The 20,345-nt window shown below is 41.2% G+C and overlaps 1 protein-coding gene across 1 annotated transcript in view; it reads right to left on the bottom strand.

The window, feature by feature from the left end:
- The window catches only part of LOC146813094 (putative DBH-like monooxygenase protein 2), a 156,871-nt gene that overhangs the window by 69,777 nt on the left and 66,749 nt on the right, over window positions 1–20,345 (bottom strand). Inside the window, exon 7 of the mRNA XM_085620072.1 lies at window positions 15,992–16,158. Within this exon, the coding sequence (XP_085476198.1) occupies window positions 15,992–16,158 (167 nt within the window). The remainder of the gene's footprint in view (window positions 1–15,991; window positions 16,159–20,345) is intronic.

Below are 20,345 nucleotides of genomic sequence, written 5' to 3' on the forward strand. Positions count from 1 at the left end.
CTACTCTCTCTCTACCACTCTCTACTACTCTCTACTACTCTCTCTCTGCTACTCACTCTCTACTACTCACTCTCTACTACTCACTCTCTACTACTCTCTACTACTCACTCTCTACTACTCTCTACTGCTCACTCTCTACTACTCACTCTCTACTACTCACTCTCTACTACTCTCTACTACTCACTCTCTACTCTCTATTACTCACTCTCTACTCTCTACCTCACTCTACCTCTCTCTCTATTACTCTCTACCTCTCCCAACTCTACCTCTCTACCTCTCTAACTCTCTCTACACGCACACATATGCACATATATATGCATTTATATATATATATATATATATATATATATATGTGTATATATATATACACATATATATAAACATATATATAATCTGCATATCTATATAAATACAAATATAAATGCATGCATACATATACAATTTCATATACATATATGCATACATATGCATGTTATGTACATGAAAGTTTGAAAAACACTAATACAAGCATAGCTAAAAAGCCACCTAATTACAAACAGAATTACTTTACCTTAAACGAGGGTGAGACCTGTTGCATTTTCAATGCTGGTTTACTTTGGTTCCATCAAGAAGGCATTCAGATGTATCACACATTTGCCATAAATTCTGAATGGTAGCACTCTAGTTGCTCATTAGATCACTGTAGTAACGCTACTGCTCACCAGGGAAGTCTGCTGCTGGTATTCAAAGTGCATGTTTCAGTCTGCATGTCAGAATTTTTTAATGAAATAGAAGAGGATTTGAGGACTTTGTCATAAGTAAGACTGTTAGCGCTCTAGTTTTTCTTTAGAACACTCTGGGGCATTCTGTCATTGGGCTATACTTGGGCTACATCTGGGTGATATTTGTGCTACATTTGGGCTCTTTTGTCTCTGGTGGCTATCTTGGGAGACTTATTTGTTATGAAGTTTCCTAATTTCATCATTTACTAATGTCTCCTCAGTAGGAAATACTTTCAGTTTTTTACTTTGATTCCATGAAGAAGGCATTCAGATGTGTCACATATTTGCCATAAATTCAGAATGTTAGCACTCTAGTTGCTCATTAGATCACTGTAGTAAAGCTACTGCTCACCAGGGAATTCTGCTGCTGGTATTGAAAGTGCATGTTTCAGTCTACATGTCAGAATTTTTTAATGAAATAGAAGAGGATTTGAGAAGTCACTCAAAATGTGCCCTCATTTTTCTTTCTGCAGCACTAATCATACTTTTTATGGCAAAATGAACCCCCTCATGTTGTTCCTTTTTAAATTAAATGTTTTAAGAGTTACCACTTTATTCCAATCAAGATGGCTTCAGGTGTGCCATACGTTTGTCATAAGTAGGACTGTTAGCGCTCTAGTTGTTCTTTAGAACACTCTAGGAAGCTGCAGTAGAACACAAAGGAATCAACTGACAGTCTCTGCCCTTGTTGGATGTACATGTTTTACTGAGAATGTCAGACTTCATTCTCACATGGCTGAGAAAGATAATGTGAATTTACAGAAAATATGCTCTTAGTTTAGCTTATAGATCAGCTTCCAAACCTCTGTGGGAAAAGCATGAGAAAATATTTTTCTCTCAAACATGATTCATGATATCCCAGCAGAAGGCTTTTTCACATGGTAAAATCACCTTAGAACCCACCACAACTCCTAAAATGAGTATGGTACCATCAACAAATGATTTATAATGTAACTAAAGTCTTAAAAGCTTCTATTAACTCCAATGCTTTTAATGAGGTGCTATCATGTATATTGGTCCCAAGATGGCTGCAACCACTTCTTGGATGAAGTGCTGACAGCCAATCAGATTTCACGATGAGATGTGTGGTTAGGCTCCGCCCAGATACATATGTGATTTTGATTTTCTCAGGAACTACTGAACGGATTTACACCATTTAAGAAAAAGGCATGACTCTGAACCAAGGTCTACCTTTCTGCCAAATTTGGTGTCATTCCGTTCAGCAGTTCGGGCAGTTGCTGCGACTAAATGTCCCTATGGAAAATTGCATGGGGAAAACACATTTTGGGACCCTCCTATTTTCTATATATATAACACCTCCTGGCTGTCGCCAGTAGGTAGTTATAGCTAGGACCTAGTTTCCATAGGAAAAGCGTTTTTTTGATTTGCCACTATCCTTGGCGCCAGTTGACAAATCTTCGTGAAATTTTCTAAACTGATGGGGCGCTCCGGTTGTGAGAAGTTGGCCTGATATATGTTGTCCACTAGTTATAGTGGGCACCTTGTATCAGTCCAAACAACCCCTTATTGGTTATAGGTTAAATACAACCTTTATTGAAAGCTATCGTAGTGGTAGCTATGGAGAACAGCCTTCAGGCTAAGTCTTGAAGGAATGTAAAGCAGCTTGTTTTGCCAGTCTATAATCTCTTGAATCACTAAATGAAAGATATCCACACAAGGTATATATATAAAATATATGTATTTATTACTAAACACACCTTCCTAGTCTCTTTATGAGACTAGAGGTCAAAACACATAAGTTACACTTCAATAATAACAGTAAAATAGCACAAATACACGTCAGGCCCTAGGGGTGAGCCAAGCCATATACTAAAATAGTGGTATAAGAACCACAACTTAACTAGACACAAGGCCTAGAGCCTGTAGAATCGCTGGAACCCTAAGGAACCACCCAAGGTAGTGACACAGGGGACCCATGGGGGCCGTGTGCAGTGTGTGAACACAGCCGCGATCTCCCGTTAGCTTTTATGGGGAACGTCACGGTTAGATTTTTAAAGATTAGGAACACTTAGAATTGAGTCAGGACCAAACCCTTTTGGACTTAGGAAATTCTACGGCTAGCACCCACGGGGGCACCGGAGTACTCATGTTACCTCACCCAGGGAAGCCGGGTGCATAGGTGTCTTTTGCGTCGGGTCGCGTCGTCAATTTCAATAGGAGCTGGCGAAGAAGTGCTGCTGCCGTGAAGATGCGAAGTGTCCGAAGAGATCCAAGCCTGGATCAAAGATGAGAAGAACCTGAAAGCAGAGGGGACAGAGTCTGGGTCACTAGCCAATGACCAGGAAGTCGATGGACAGATGCCCACCGATGTCGGGTGATTTCAGGTGAAAGAGGTGAAAATTGACTCTTCAGCCACGAGGTCCAGGAGATGTCGAGGACAACCAGGAGCTGGATTCGAGCTGTCCCACAAAGGATGTCGAGTGCTGCAGTATTGGTGTCCGAATTGGACACAACAAGCCTTGGCAAAAGCAACCAATGCAGAAACGAGAAAGATGTTTCGATGTAGACCAGCAAGGTCTGAGGGACTCAACAGTTGGTTGGGAGTCAGGGCACATCTGGAGCAACCAGAGAAGCCCAAGGAAATACAAAGTTACCCCCACAGGGATCCACCATTTAACGGACCAGAGATCGCGAAGGGACCTGAAGACGAAACACAAAATGGCAACCCACGGGTCAATCGGAATGACCAGGCCAACAATCTTTGGTGAATTAAGTGCTCGAGGTAAGGGCTACAAGTCAGCCAAAGCATGACTTGAAGAGATGTTGAGAAGTCAATGCACTTGCAAAAATGCATGGTGAACAGGAGTTCCGGTTCCACGCTACTCACAAGGGCTGCGGGTCTCAGCTTTGCTGGGAACTCGGGTCGGCCTCTGAGATGACTGGAAATCCTCTTCCTGGGCTGCAAACACTTCGGAGTCCGTGGGAGCTTCGATAATGGAGACCGGCAAATTGCTTCATTGGTGCCTGCCAAGCAGGAGAGTCACTCCTTGACCCCAGAGGGAGATTTCTTAGGTTCTCTGGTCTTGAGCAGAGGGTCAAAGGTCCAGGATTCTGCTTCAGAGTTTCGTCCAGGGTAATCTAAAGTCCTAAGGACTGGGGTCCCATACTTATACTGAGTAAGGGGGTTAGACATACTCTCGGGACCCACCTATGGGAGGGTTTGGACAGAGGGGTGGCTACACCCATTTCCTTTATCCAGTTTCGTGCCAGAGCAGGGGCTGGAAGCCCTTGAACCGGTTTGAGCTGGACTATGCACAGGGACACTAAATGTGCCCCCAGTGCAGGACTGCAAAGCACTCAGAGAGTGCTCCCACCCAGCCCCAATACACATAATCCTGTCTGTGACAGGAAAGCTATTGTCCAGGCCTCCCCTGCCGGAGTTTAGGTCAGCAGTAGGAGGCCAGACTTGTGTCTGTGGCTGCAGCATGCATTTTGTGATGCCAGGGCTCTATTAAGTTTCTACCAATGTTTGGTTATAATACACTTAAGAGTACATAGTCGGACTGAACTACTCACAACCTGGAGAAGAGATTCCGGAGGCTGCAGAGGGGCTCAGCTCATGCCTGGGCACTCCCTCACATACAGCCAAGCACCCTGCCTTCAGGATTGATAAGGACTGCCATAGGGGTGACTGATAGGTTTATATGTGCAGTATATGGTGAGATATAGTGAACATATATCTCACCAAGGTGTGCATGCACCACCTTATTCAGGCTGCAGTAGCAGACCTGTGGTGTCATTTTGGGTGGCTTTCCAGGGGTGGCATAATACATGCTTCAGCTCCTGGTAGGCCTCTGGGGTACCTATGCCCTTGGTACATGGTATACCATATACTAGGGACTTATAAGGGCGCCTCAGATCCAATCTGAACTATACCTAAAGGGCATGGAATCATTTTAGAGAGGAAGCAGCTAGGCTGGGGCCCTGAATAGCAGGGTCCCAGCCAGACTACAGTCGAAAAACAGTGAAACACCAGCAAAAAAGTGGGAGTAAACATGTGAAGCAGATCCTACTCTCCTACACCCCTCTTACCTCTTTTTGCACCTCTGTTGGTTCTATATCCACTGCTCTTTCTTCTTTATGTACCTCACTTGCCTCTTTCTACATTTCTCTTGCTTCTTTCTGTACCTTTCTTGTGCATTTCTGCACCTCTGTTGCTTCTTTCTGCACCTCACTTGCTTCTTTCTGTACTCCTCTTGCTTCTTTCTGCACCCCTTTTCCCTCTTTCAGCACCTCTCTTTCTTATTTTGGTACCCCTGTTCCCTATTTCTGCACCTTTCCTGTCTGATTCTGCACCTCTCTTGCTTCTTTCTGAACCTCTGTTGCTTTTTTTGCACCCCTCCTGCTTCTTTCTGTATCTCTCTTGCCTCTTTCTGCATCTCTCCTACCTCTTTCTGCACCCCGCGTGTCTCTTTTTGCACCTCTGTTAGTTCTTTCTGCACTGCTCTTGCTTCTTTCTGCACCTTGTTTGCATATTTCTGTATCTCTCTTGCCTCTTTCTGCACCCTCTTCCCTATTTTTCCACCTCTATTGCTTCTTTCTGCACTGCCCTTGCTTCCTTCTGTACCTCTCTTGTATATTTCTGTATCCCTTTTCCCTCTTGTTGCACCCCACTTGCCTCTGTCTGCACACCTGTTCCCTCTTTCTGCACCCCTGCTGCCTCTTTCTGCACCTCTGTTCCTTCTTTCTGCACCTCTCTTGTTTCTTTCTGTATCCCTATTGCCTCTTTCTCCACCCCACTTCCCCCTTTCTGCATCTCTGTTGCTTCTTGATGCAGTTCTCTTTCTTCTTTTGTACCTCTGTTGCTTCTTTGTGCACCCCTTGTGCCTCTTTCTGCATGCCTCTTCCCTCTTTCTGCACTCCTCTTGCCTCTTACAGCACCTCTGTTGCTTCTTTCTGTACTTCTCTTGTTTCTTTCCGCACCCCTCTTGCCTCTTTCTGTACCCCTTCTGCCTCTGTGCACCTGTCCTGCCTCTTCCTCTTCAACTCTCTTGCCTTTTTCTGCAGTTCTCTTGCCTCTTTCTGCACCTCTTTGGCTTCTTTCTGCACTGTTCTTGCCTCTTTCTGTACTCCTCTTGCATCTTTCTCCACCTCTGTTGCTTCTTTCTGCACTCCTCTTGCTTCTTTCTGCACCTCAGTTGCCTCTTTCTGCACCACTCTTCTCCCTTTCTGCAATCCGCTTTCCTCTTTCTGCACACCTGTTCCTTATTTCTGCACTTCTTTTGTTTCTTTCTGTACCTCTCTTGCTTCTCTGTGCTTCCCTCTTGCCTCTTTCTACACCCCTCTTCCCACTTTCTGCATCTCTCTTGCTTCTATCTGCAGTTCTCTTGCCTCTTTGTCCACCCTTCATCCCTCTTTCTGCACCTCTGTTGCTTCTTTCTGCACTTCTCTTGCTTCTTTCTGCACCTTTGTCCCTTCTTTCTGCAACCCTTCTGCCTCTTTCTATACCCCTCTTTCCTCTTTCTGCACCCCTCTTGCCTCCTTTACCTCTGTTGCTTCTTTCTTCACTTCTTTTGTTTCTTTCTGCACCTCTCTTGCTTCTTTCTGCATCCCTCTTTCCTCTTTCTCCATCCCTCCTCCCCATTTCTGCATCTCTGCTGCTTTTCTGCACTTCTCTTGCCTTGTTCTGCACCTCTGTCCCTTCTTTCTGCAGCACTTGTGCCTCTTTCTACACTCCTCTTCACCCTTTCTGCTCCCCTCTTGTCTCTTAATGCACCTCAGTTGCTTCTTTCTTCACCTCCGTGGCTTCTTTCTGCAATTCTCTTGCCTGTTTCTGCACCTCTCTTGCCTCTTTCTGCACTTCTCTTGCTTCTTTCTGCACTGCTCTTGCTTCTTTCTGCACCCTTCTTCCTTCTTTCTGCAACTCTCTTGCCTCTTTCTACACCTCTCTTCCCTCTTTCTGTACCACCCTTGCCTCTTTCTGTACCTATGTTGCTCCTTTCTGCACGTCTCTTATCTCTTTCTGCACCCTTCGTGCCTCTTTCAGCGCCTCTGTTGGTTCTTTTTGCACTGCTATTGCTTTTATCTGCTACTCTCTTGCAAAATTCTGTACCCCCTTGCCTCTTTCTGCACTTCTCTTGCCTCTTTCTGCACTTCACTTGCCTCTTTCTGTACTTTTCTTGCTTTTTTTGCTTCTTTCAGCAATTCTCTTGACTTTTTCTGCACTTCTCTTGCTTGTTTCTGCACCTCTCTTGCATCTTTCTGCACTTCTTTTGCCTCTTTCAGTGCCTCACTTGCTTCGTTTTGCACCCCTCCTGCCTCTTTCTTCACCCCTCTTTTCTCTTTCTGCACCTCTCTTGCCTCTTTCTGTACCCCTGTTTCTTCTTTTTGTACCTTCCCTGCTTGTTTATGCACCTCTCTTGCCTCTTTCTTTTACCTCTGTTGCTTCTTTCTGCACCCCTCCTGCCTCTTTCTTTACCTCTCTTGGCTCCTTGTGCACCTCTCTTACATTTTTTGGCACCCCTCTTGCCTCTCTTTGCACCTCTGTGGGTACTTTCTGCACTGCTCTTGCTTCTTTCTGCACCTCATTTGCCTCTTGCTGCACTTCTCTTGCTTCTTTCTATACCTCTGTTGCTTTTTTCAGCATCCATCGTTATTTTGCTCACCATGCCACCCCAGTTCAGACATGGCCATATGCAAATCAGTCTTGACCCTGTGCCTCATGGGAAAAGTCCAGCCCGAACTGCCAAGCCATGTCTTCCCTGGACCGGAATCAAGCATCCTAGGACCCGCACTGGGAAACGGGACTTACCGTCATAGGTGACACCATAGAAATTAGGATGCCACCGCCACGGTGTAAGCAGCACCCGCCACAATACAATATATGCATGTCATGCATTTGCATGCACAACGTGGCAGGCACCGCGCGGTGCCTGCCACATTGTGCATGCAAATGGAGGGGTGTACCATGGGTATTCCCCAAGTACAGCCCCAACCCCTGGGGGCCCGCAATGGGCCCCAAAAGCAAACTCCGCCTGGCTTTCCATGGCAGGGTCTCAGCCATGGAAAGCCCTGCACCACCGCCCATCCTAATATGGATGGCGGTGTCTTGCAGACACCACCACCATATTGAAGCCCCTTTCTGCCCGGTCGCCTGTCGGACTGTCTGAAAACCGTCGGACGGTCTTTCCGTTCACCGGGGTCCCCACCGCCATCATAATTTGGTGGGGGGGAAATGGTCGGAAGGCGGTGGGTAATGGCGGGCGGATCGCCACCGACAGACGGGCGATGGCAATCCGCCCGTCATCATAATGGACCCCATAGTTTGAATTATTGGAAAATGTTCAAATTTATAAATAATAAATATAATGTTAATAAAAAATAAGCATACATATATATAAAATATAATATATGAATGTAATTTATATTACAAAATAAATATTATAATAAATTATAAAGTATTAGAATACTATTAAAAATTATAAATACATACATATATATATATACATAGACCAGTAAAATAAAAATACATTATATATATAATAATCTAACAAATTAAAACATTTTTGTTAATATTTTACAAATATTTCACACTGTATTAACAGCAACAGTAAACAAAAAGTTGGATAGTGGAGATGATAAAATTACTTTTACCACGGCAGAAAGTGCAACAGTAGAGAATGTGTTGGATAGCGTAGGGGAATAATTTACTATTCCCACTCCAGCAAATAAAACAGTAGGGAAAGTGTTGGATAGCGTATAAGAATAATGTACTATTTCCACTTCAGTGAGTGCGACATTAAAGAAAGCTGGATAGCGTAGGTGTAAAAATTACTATTACCACTCCATAGAGTGCAACAGTAGGGAAAGTGTTGGATAGTGTAGGGGTAATAATTACTCTTCCCACTCCAGGGAGTGCAACAGTACGGAAAATGATGGATAGCGTAGGGGTAAAAATTACTATTCCTACTCCAGGGAGTGTAACAGTAGGGAAAATGTTGGATAGCAGAGGGAAATAATTTACTATTCCCACTCTAGGGAGTGCAACAGTAGGGAAAGTGTTGGATAGCATATGGGAATAATTGACTCTTCCCACTCCAGCAAGTAAAACAGTAGGGAAATTGTTGGATAGGGTAGGGGAATAATTTACTATTCCCACTTCAGGGAGTGCGACTCTAAAAAAGTGTTGAATCGCGTATGTGTAAAAATTAATATTTCCCCTCCATAGAGTGCAACAGTAGGGAAAGTGTTGGATAGCATAGGGGTCCAAATAACTATTCCTACTTCAAGGAGTACAACAGTAGGGAAAGTTTTGCATAGCGGAGTGGATAAAATTACGACTCCCACTCCAGCGAGTGCAATGGTAGGGAAAGTGTTGGATAGTGGAGGTAATAATTTATTATTCCCACTCCACAGAGTGCAAAAGTGAGGAAAATGTTGGATAGCATAGGTGTAAAAATGACGATTCCCACTCAGTAAGGAAACTGTTGAATAGCGGAGGGGTAAGAATTACTATTCCCACTCCAGCAAGTGCAACAGTAGGGAAAGTGTTGGATAGCGGAGGGGTAACAATTACTTTTTCCACTCCAGGAAGTACAACAGTAGGAAAAATGTTGGATAGTGGAGGGCAATAATTAACTATTCCCACTCACACTAAATATTTAAAATTAATTCTCAAAATATTAACTAATAATAAAAAATGCAATTCCCACCATATTCCCATATAAATGACACTACCAATATTGTGAAGGATAACACTATTAACCTAATTGTTTGATAATTAATTAATTAATTATTAAACATTAACAAGCATTTTAAAATCAATCAAAAATAAAATATGTCACACTATTAACACCATAAAACTATTTAAAATAAATAATATAATAAACAATGTTTTAAAATATATAAAAATGTAACCCGCTTCTAAAAAATAACAGAATGAAGATATTTACCAATTAATTATTATTAATTAACAAGCAAAGAATACATAATTAATATCAAATTAATAAAAAAATGTCACAATATAAAAATAAATACATATATATTAATTAATAAAAAAATATTAATTAGTTAATTATAATGACATTACTTCCAACCCTATTTCCCTATAAACCCACAACCTGCTCCTCAAAAATAAAGATAGATATTTACTAATTAATTATTAATAATTAACTCCCAATTAATAACTAATTGATAATGAATTATTACCACAATTAACAATATGAAATATTAAATACATAAATATTAATTATTCAAATTAATTAATTAATTATACTTAAATAACTTCCCACCCTAGTCCCCTATAAACCCTCAACCCACTCCCAAAATAGTAACACAATTAAATTAACTGGTTAATTAATCAATGATTAAAATGTAATAACCAATTAATATTTAATTAATAAAAATGTAATTTTAAATAATAATCAATAACAATTATTGATTACTTTATTAAAATTAAATTACTTCCCACCCTATTCCACTTTAAATCCACAATCCGCTACAGAATGAAAATACGCAAAATTTCTTTCACATAAAAAAATAACTTCTAAAAATTTCACACATACATTAAAAAAACAAATATACTTATACAAAAAACATTAGATCACATACTTTTAACATACATACTAAAATACAGACCACTAATATAAATATCGATATTATTAACAACTATATTTTAACAAACGATATTACTGACTTCGATATTAAAAAAAACAATATTTCTTACCTTCATGTCGATGTTCTGGTCACCGATATTCTTGATGTCGATATTCTATACCTCCGATATTTACAAATCGATATTTTGGTAGGTCGAAAATAAAAACATGATATTATGTCTGTTTATCATCCACTGAAGAACAGTAGCAGACACTCTTTGAAGATATGCAAATAATATGCACCGACTCAAGACTCTATTCCTGCTGTCTTCTGCACTAATGATTTCCTAACAAAAGTGAAAATGATGCAGTTTGCACAACATAACGAGTACTATTTTTCTGTTGTAGAATGAGGCTAAAGGGCCCTCTCACCTATTGGACCCCTGGGGGCCTTAAAATATATGAAACAAATGCATGACCAGGTTTTAGTTTAGTTTTTGTTTTGTCTGCATGTATTAAACACGCAGGTGTGCTTCACATATGTTGGTATGCACCAATAACAATCCTACCTCATCACTAAGGCAGTGTGTGTTGGCTTTTGATTGTATTGTAAAATTATATGGAAACTGTTTGAGAACCTACATCACAAGTTATGAGTGTGGAGTGCTCTACCAATTACAGTTTTTCTTGCAAAAATGAGCTATGAATAATACCCAATGTCTCTCTACCTATATTCACTGATATAAAGATGAGGGGAGTTCCCCATACAATTGGCTGGTATAACCTTGCACAGTGTATCATGGATGCACAGTTGATGGGACCACACACATAGTTTACAGCCTTTGAAATAAGTCACGAGGGATTTTGGGCAATGGTCCATAAGAAAGCCAGACAACCTATTTCTATTTGATTTTTATTGATTGAAACATGTCAACCCTAGATATCTTTGTACATTGTATACTCCTAGGACATCCTGACTTGGTGTTAACCTTATTAAGAAACCCTCAGTAAAGAAATACACAATCAGTTTAGGGATAATCTATAGGCATTTTTTAAATCTAAGATACCATAGCACCCTCCAATAAAAAGAACTCACCTTACCAAAATTGTTTAGAGCACCCAAATACACTTGTGCTACTAGGTAAGAAACTGAGGATGAAGAATACCACCAGTGGTAGTGGTCGGTAAAAGTCCTTTATTAAAAATCAATTGGTTCCCCCATTCCCCTCTGTTGAAGAGAGGGTCCAAAGAGGCACATTAACAAGAGTTGTCTCCCTTTATCATGTTAGTTGTTAATGTTGGAAGCTAAGGCAATATTTTATCTTTGCTTCTGGCATATTTTTGATATGAGACTGAATACTTGTGCTTCAAATGATTATGGACACCCTTAAAAACTTTCTATGTCATGCCAACTCTGGGCTAGTTCTCCTCACATTGTTTAATGGTCAAGTCCTATGGAGAAGTGATGATAATGAATTTATTTGGGAGTATGGTGATTTCAAAAAGGATTTAACATCTGAAATGTTGTGCAAAGGTCTAAGCAGAAGGCTTAAGATGTGGACATAGAAGGATAATTATTCCAAATGCAAATGAAGAAGTAATTAATTGGGACGTCCTCTTGAGAAATGAAGGACTGGATTGTGAAAAACATTTATATTTCTATCTATTATGATTAGAATTGCCAGCTAAGTCCCATGTATGATTATTTGTTGGTACCAAATGCCAGAATGTTTTAGTCTGAGATGAAGTGGGCTATGACTTAGGTTTGGTGAACGAAGCCCTTACAGGTTGTTTACTTATTGGACCAACAGCACAAAGTTGCATCTACTATCTACTGCAGAAAAATGTACCTAGAAATTAAAAATAGGGAAATGGGAGTTGTAAAATAATTTGAACTTCAAAGACTAGAGTTTTATTGTACCGTATCTCACCCATGAATCTTAATTTTTCAACTGATATGTTTTCAAATATATCACTCCTACTTATATATTGCAACAGAATAATGAAATGCAGTCAGACCTACACTGACTTTAAAGATTTAGTTAATATCAGGAATAGTTGTTGTCAGAGTATTTTTGTCAACTAGCTGCAATTTTCCAGCTTGTTTCTAATCATCTTTATATAAATGCCACTATGAGCTGCTAAACCCCAATAACTAAAACAAATCATTCATGTTTTTGAAGGATGATTTGTGTGAGAAAGTGACCTCTTTCTTGCCTGGTACGCCCCTACTTTTTGCTGAGTTGCTGATATTGTTTGTCTGAGTGTGCCCTGGGCTCCTGCTAATCAGGTACCCAGGGCCTATGTTCCTTCCCTAAACTTGCATTGAAGCTACAACCCAATTGGCATCTGTGGCCTCTGGTAAATGGTACCACAGGTACCCAGGGCACTGTGACCAGAGAAAGCCTCTAAGGGCTGCAGCACTTATTGTGCCACCCTTAGAGGTCCTGTACCCTGAGACTCACACACTGCCGGTACAGGCTGCGTGTCTTGGTGCAGAACAAAGTGAAGAGTCAACATGGCACGCAATCCTGTGTGCCCTGCCTACAAACCACTGCCCTGGCATAGATAAGTCACCCCTCTAGCTGGGTACACTATGCAAGTGGTGTGGGTACTGGTGCATGAGCCCTGTACCCCTACAGTGCCCAAGTCCATTCCTGGGCATTGTAAGTGCAGTGCTGCCATTAGGAGTATATGGTGCTGGGAGTTTGTCATTATGAACTCCACAGCACCATGCTGTCTAAACTGAAAATTGAGAAGTTTGGTATGAAACTACTCAGCACATTAAACCTACACTGATGCCAGTGTGTGTTTTAATATAAAATGCACAACAGAGCTCGACCAGCTTCTAGTGACCCGACTGGGTGGCTGCTTAGGCTGCCACCAACAGACATGTTTCTGGACCCCTGGGTCGAGAGCCTGTTGCTCTTGGGGGCCTGAAAAAAGGCAAATCCTGGAACGAGGCGCCAAGGATGGGCAGGGTTCACGAAGGGGAAGCTTCAAAGGCATGCCGCCTTTGTGAGCCTCCCCAGACCATTTGCAACTTTCAGCAACTGGTCCCCACTGGTTCTACTCTCCACTTTGGGCAGGAGATCCGGTGGGAAAAACAAGTGCAGGAAAGAGGTGTGCCCACCTCTGCCTACTCCATCCCTCAGGTGGGGGAAGCGAGGTGAAGCACAACTCTGAGTCCCTTCTATCTTGAGGATGGGGGCAACCAACCAACCAGGGACAGGCGTCTGCCCCCCTCCCACAGGAGGGTGGCACGAAAGGGGTGTACCCATTGCAGGGAAGGCACCCATTGGTCCCTGCCCTTTACCTACCTGCAACGCCCCTAAATCTAGTATTTAGGGGGCACCCTGAACCTTGCTTCCTTAGATCCAGAAACAACAAGAAGAAAAGAAGAAGAAGGACCGAACAGCCGTGCAGCCAGCTAACAAGAGGAAGACGCCAACTGATATGGCCCCAGCCCTACAGGCCTGTCTCCCCTCGAACCTGCTCCTGCGAAATCCCGGTGTGACCTGCAGCTAGCAACCTCGAAAACTCTGGAGGACCTGCCTGCCTTCACTTCCAAAGACTGCTTCTCCCGTGAACACTGGATTTGTTCAACAGCAACCCCTGGTAGCAGCCAGAAAACGCAAATTCAGGCCACTCTGCCCCCGCCCAACCCGGCCAGAGCTCAAGTGGAAAAACAGCACGAGGAGGTCACCCCGGGCATCCTGAACTGAGATCCGGCGACCCCTGACCTGCCTCAAGCCTCCAACTGACGCCTGCAGTCTAAATCCAGAAGGCCGCCCTAAAGGTGACCAGGAGCTGGTAAGAAGATCTGACCCCCAAAAAGCACCCCTGCACCCGACGCCCCACAGCCTTGTGTGCCCAAACCAATGGTGTCTAACCAAGCCTTAACTTCCCAACTTACCTCTCGAAGTGGTGGTTGCACCCAGAAGTCCTTTGTCTCCCTGCCTGTAGTGCTTTTGCAAACCGGAGGATCTCCATATAAAACAACAGGGCGCCCGACGTCGAAACAGCACTCTTCACCCGGCCGCCTCAGTGGGCTGAGCATGCACCTTTTGTGATACTTTGTTTCCTCATTTGCCCTGACTAAAACCCTGGGAGCTTTGCTCCCACAACCCAGTGACCTGCTTGCCAGAAGCCACCAACCGGAGGCCCCATATCGCCCATTGGATAACATTGGGCCTGAATACTCTGCACCCGGCTGCCCTAGTGCTGCTAAGGGTGTAACAAGAGTGCATCACTGACCCTGGGGGACCCCTGAGTCTTACCCCAGAACCTTAAATCCCACAGTTGATATCTTACCTGTGAACCGATAACCTGTTTTTCCTCTATAGGATAACATTGACAATTTTCTTCCCAAACATTTTTAAGTGTGGAGTTTTGAAATCTAAAAATATTCTTTAAAAATCGCACGAATAACCAAAGCGTATTTACTTACCTGTTTTCAGGAAATGTCCCAGTGCTGAATCTAGGCATCCAGCACTGAGTTAGAAAAGTAACGTAAAAAAGTAACTTACCTGTAATTTACTGAAAAAGCCCATTCATTTCAATGTACTGTATTTGCTAAGTATTGCAACCTACTGCATCTACTGTAAATCAAACAAAGTACAAGTCCTATTGCATTTTCAAACTATTCTACATTCAGCCACTTATTACTGTAAAATATTTAATGCTTACCTGTGCCAGACTTGCTTGGTTCTAAAAATAAAACAGTATATTTTTTATACAAAAACAATTGGTCTAGAGTTCAGTCCTTGAGTGTGTGAATTCATTTGCTCACTAAGTGTGTACATCAAATGCTTAACACTGTCCTCTGATACTGCCTTACTGCTTGAACACTCTACCACAAATAGAGAGTAAGGTTCTATCTAACTTTAACCTCTGCCTTCCTCTGGGGTCACCTGGACCCTTTACACACTATCCCTCGTTTTGGTCTAGTATATATAGAGCAAGATTCCTACACTTTGTAAACTCAAAGAAGAGGACTCCTACTTCGTAAAGGCTCTTGATACATAATGCTGTTTGAGAGGATGACACCACTCGCAATATGATTGTTTAACCTGACTTGAAATCAAAAGTCATCCAACTGACCCACAGAGACAAATTATCTGTACAAAGTATGAAGTCAAAAGTCACTTCCTGTATGACGGCCACACAACTGAATTAGTGGGCTAGCAAGATCGTGCTTCACTCAACCATTAATACGGACACCAGCAGGCACACAACTAGTGAAAGAGCTTAGTATAATAAATAGAAACATATGGACGCGATGGTAAATTCTATACTAGCCATGACAACCCCTCACTCATGACTGGTTTCTATAAATCGCTGGTCTGCAAACCAATGACCTCTGCCACCAGTTAGAAATTGCCTCCATTAAGACTAATGGTTATCGTTACTCACAACCAACTGGTACACATAAACACGGCAAACAAATGAAAGCAAAGTGTAGTGAGAAGCTAATTGAATGTCACACTTAAAATATGGGTGTAGGCGTGTGCCTCTTACACATTGTTTTAAAGTGCAAATTGACACTGTGGTTCTTCTTGCTTCAGTGATTCCAAAGTGCAATGGGGGCTTCAGAATTCCAGTTCACATGTACATTATCATATATATTCAGGCTAAACAACAGGCTGTCTAAATAAATGCATAATAATTATTCACCTTATTGAATAGATCAGTTTTGCACAGTGAGTAAAGGTTGAATGATTTTGCCCCTGGAGGGATAAAGCTTAAAGCTTGTGCAATAAGCCCCGTTGACAGTACACCAATATCATGCTCCCTTAGTACTGGGGTGTAATACAGCCGGATGCCAGAGCTGTCAGTCCGCCCTTGAGGAAAAGAGACACACAATACATCTATTAATAAAACATTTTTAATACGGTAATAGCATATCTTTCAGAGTTCAGGTGGACACTCAATGCCCTTAACAGGCTGTATGTCTGTTATGACTACCACAATGTTGGGCTATCATTATTTGTATTTATGCAGTTATTTTTAATATTACACTTCAGTTTTTAAATGGCAATATGTTGTACTCTTTTAAGTTGTATTTATATTTAATTAATTTATTTTGAATGTTTATATATGTGAATGCACACACATACATATACACTTATAAAGAGAAAGAGGGGGAGAGACTGAAAGAGAGAAAAGGACTGAGAGGGGTAAAGTGATGTTATAGTTATGTATCGAAAGAAAATCTTAGCTTATGTTAAAAAAACTGAATTTCACAGAAAAAAAAGCTATATACAACTAGCCCCCTTATGGCCTTTTTCAAACATGTTTATTGGGACTCTGGGAATATGTTCCAAAGTTCTATAATGATGTATGCAACATTTTGTTCAGAGTTGCAGCCAGCCAATCAGAGTATTCAATGGTACTGGCATCCATAAGGCAATACTGAAATGACAGACGGGAGAAAAAGCTCCCTCTATGAGTCACAGGGCCCTGCTTTATTAACTTTTCAGATATCGCTGTTCTCTTGTGGCACAAAATGTCCAAATATGGCTAAGCTTTTGTGAGCGTTCACCCCTTGATGCCCAAATAGAGCCCCTCTTTAAACTCTATTACCTTAAAAACAGCTGAAATTTTTGACATCAAATCACAAAAACATGCTTTTTGAGAAAAGTTCTAACTTTTTTCCAAATGTTGTAATTCCAATCACTTTGGTTTTCTATATTGGAGAACAAATTCCATATCAGTATTAATATGGGACATCAGCATAGTGGAACCCACCCTTTTTCTTAGTTCCTGATTGATGGAGCAGCATGAAACTTTGTTGAAAGGAGTACAGTTGATAAACTACGTTTTTAGGAAGTTTGGTCAGGATTATTGGAATGGTGCTTAAGTTATTAAAAAAACAAAAAGTGTTCTTTGCATGGAAACAGCGACCTTTCCATACCTACACAGTGATGATCACCAGTGATATAGATATATAGTACATAGTGTAAGGGTACAAGTGAGCTGTACATTCAAATATTTACTGCCAACTACTAAATGAGGGGTTTTCAGTAGAGGAACAAGTGAGGTAAATACACAAACAACACAGGATACAGTGAGGAACATTGTCACCATGTTATTTTTTCACCTTCAACAATAGGTATAACTGCTTAAGATATTTCTATTTTATCCACGAACACTTCAACCACTGTAAGGTCTAAAGTCTAAGGTATTTACGGTATTATCTGCATGTTTATATGATCAATTGCATGTTTTTTTAATTGTGTTTATTTCCAGAATCTTTATGAGTATCCTGCTCTGCCAAACTCGCACTTCACACATCTCAATTAGAGGTAGCAGAAGTGCCAGGTTTCTGTAAGCAGAACCAGCAGTGGTGGTAAAATCAGACACCTTAAATGAATATCACAAAGTTAACTTCAACTTTTAAAAAAACTGCGCCCTTGTGGCCTTTTTCATATTGTTTATTAGAACTGTGGGAATGAGTCCCTGAGTTCTGTAATGACAGATGCAACAATTTGTTCAGAGTTGTAACCAGCCAATCAGATAATTCAGTAACATAGTACTAGCATCCACACTGCAACAATTAAATGACTGAAGGGAGAAAAAGCTCCCTCTGTCAATTACAGGGCTCTGTTTTATTAACCTTTCTTACATCAATGGTTTACTGTGGCACTAACTGTCCATATATAAATAAGCTTTTGTGAAATGTTCTCCCCTTCATGCCCAAACAGAACCCTCTCTGAACTTCAATTTCTTAAACAGCTCAACCTATTTACATAAAAATCACACAAAACATGCTTACTGAGTAAAGTTCAAAATGTTTGCCAAATGTGGTAATTCCAGTCAGTCTTTCCTTCTGTATTGGAGAGCAAAATGTATTCTATATCAGGATGGACATGGGAAATCAACATTTTGGCACCCACCCTTTTTCTTAGTCCTTGCTTTATGAATCAGTGTGAAACATTCTAGAAAGGAGCTAAAGTGGATGAGCTTTGTTTTTGAAAAGTTTCATCAAGACACTTTGAATCGTGCTAACGTTATTAGCGAAACAAAAAATGTTTTTGCATGGAAACACTGATCTATCTATACGTACACAGTAAAAACCACCACCATGTGATATATGTATAGAACACAGTGTAAGCGTACAATCTTACTGTTTTATCCCTAAACACTCTCTCCAACTGCGATAAGGTCTAAAGTGTACGTTTTTACTGTATAATCAACATGTGCATATGATGAATTGATAGTTTTCTAAATTGTATGTATTTTTGGGGGGTAACTGGATAAGTATCATGCCTTGCCAAACTCCCACTTTACAAATCTCACTTAGAGGTGGAAGAAGCACCACGTTTCTAATGGCAGAACCAGCTGGGGTCCTAAAACCAGAAACCTTAAACTAATATCACAGAGTTAACTTAAACTTGAAAAAACCCTGTAGCTGTCACACATCTGTAAGGGTTGAGCTAAAAAGCATTAGTACTTTCTCTATTCTACATTTTATGTATCATCGTTTACTGAAGTTCACGAAATTACTTTGGAACAGTCCTATTTGCAATTTCTTGCCTACTTTTCCTTTATAATTCATTTGCATCCTATCTCACATACAATATTCCCCAGGTGTGCAGGCGTGCTGTAACATGTCATGATATAATGCACTTATCAATCTGTCACATAGAAAAAGAATGGCGGTATGAGCTAACCAGTGAGAAGAGCGGCCTTGCCATTCAGGTGCCAGATTGTAAGAGCAGTGGTCTCTACTGGAGCTTCATTTCTGCTCAGTGTAGAAAGTAATGAAAAACCTCACCATACTCCCCAAAGCTCTCAAAGTGGGAATAAAAATTGTTTTTCATCCCAGATCATTATGGTAGTTGACTTCTCCAATACTTTGTATGGAAGGTGATTTAACCTGAAAAGTCACTGTGCTTCAAAGATTAGACAATCCAAATGGGTTATACTGTGCTAATTCAGAAAATTCTTTTGTAATATGAAGTGTTTAAAAAAGGTTTTTACGTGCATCCAATGCCATTATCAATTCCTTTTGTATTGCACATTTCAGGATCCTGCTGCCTGTCCACAGAATATGTCTTTTGTGGGCCTTCTGGGGTTATGAGCCTAACCTTCTCTCACAACACAGAAGCTCCCTCGCAGGCTGGCAAAAAAGTAAATAAAATAAATTAAATTCTTTACCCTTCTTTGGTTAGGTGTAATTGGAATGGTAGAAGGGGAGCCAATACCATCTGGATATCCTCTTCAAACTCTTCAAGTCGAAGGAATTCCTAAAACACCTCAACACAGCCAGAGGATCAAGAAGTAGCATGCCTCTAGATTAATCACCACTCATAGTTCATGTCTGTCAAGTGACCTGAAGATATGGCCCTCTATTACATGAAACATTCTTTGAAAGCCTAATTGTACAAAGGAAATGATGCTCTTGCTATCTGTTAGAAGTAATACTCCAGTAGGGCATTGCATCTAGTTATCCTCGAGCATGGGCTGCACCCACCCAATAAAATCTAGAAGTAAAGTCCAATGTTCATGCCAACCCCCTCAAAAGTTGTCTCTACCCCTGCCAGCGATAAAGAAGTTTTTTTGTCTGGTCTCCTAATGTACTATTCAAGGGACATGCCAGTCTAAACATGCAGCAGATGAGCATATGAGGCAGCATTTTTAACTTTTACATCTGGAAGAAACACTCCAAGTGGACCTAATGGGATATTGTGCAGCAGAAACCTTAGAGGGGCCTCAAACATCTTAAAATAATACATATAAATATTTTTTGAGGAGTCCATTTTCCTAGGATTGCTCTAACAACATCCTTGTTTATTTGAACTATTGTCAAAGTAGATGCACATTTTATAATGCTATAACTCTAATATCACTTTCTGATGTCTGCCATAGCAAGCCCTCCTCATGTTTGCACGTTAGAACACTTAGAACAATATCTAGGGTGTATGCTTAAGCACTTCCCAAAACTCAGGCCCTCTCTCTTTCTGGCATGGACAAATATGTAGGCACTTTCCCTTTTGCAACAAATTTCCTTCTGTACCTCTGTCTT

This window comes from Triturus cristatus, chromosome 7, assembly GCF_964204655.1.
Source record: "Triturus cristatus chromosome 7, aTriCri1.1, whole genome shotgun sequence".
Taxonomy (NCBI): domain Eukaryota; kingdom Metazoa; phylum Chordata; class Amphibia; order Caudata; family Salamandridae; genus Triturus; species Triturus cristatus.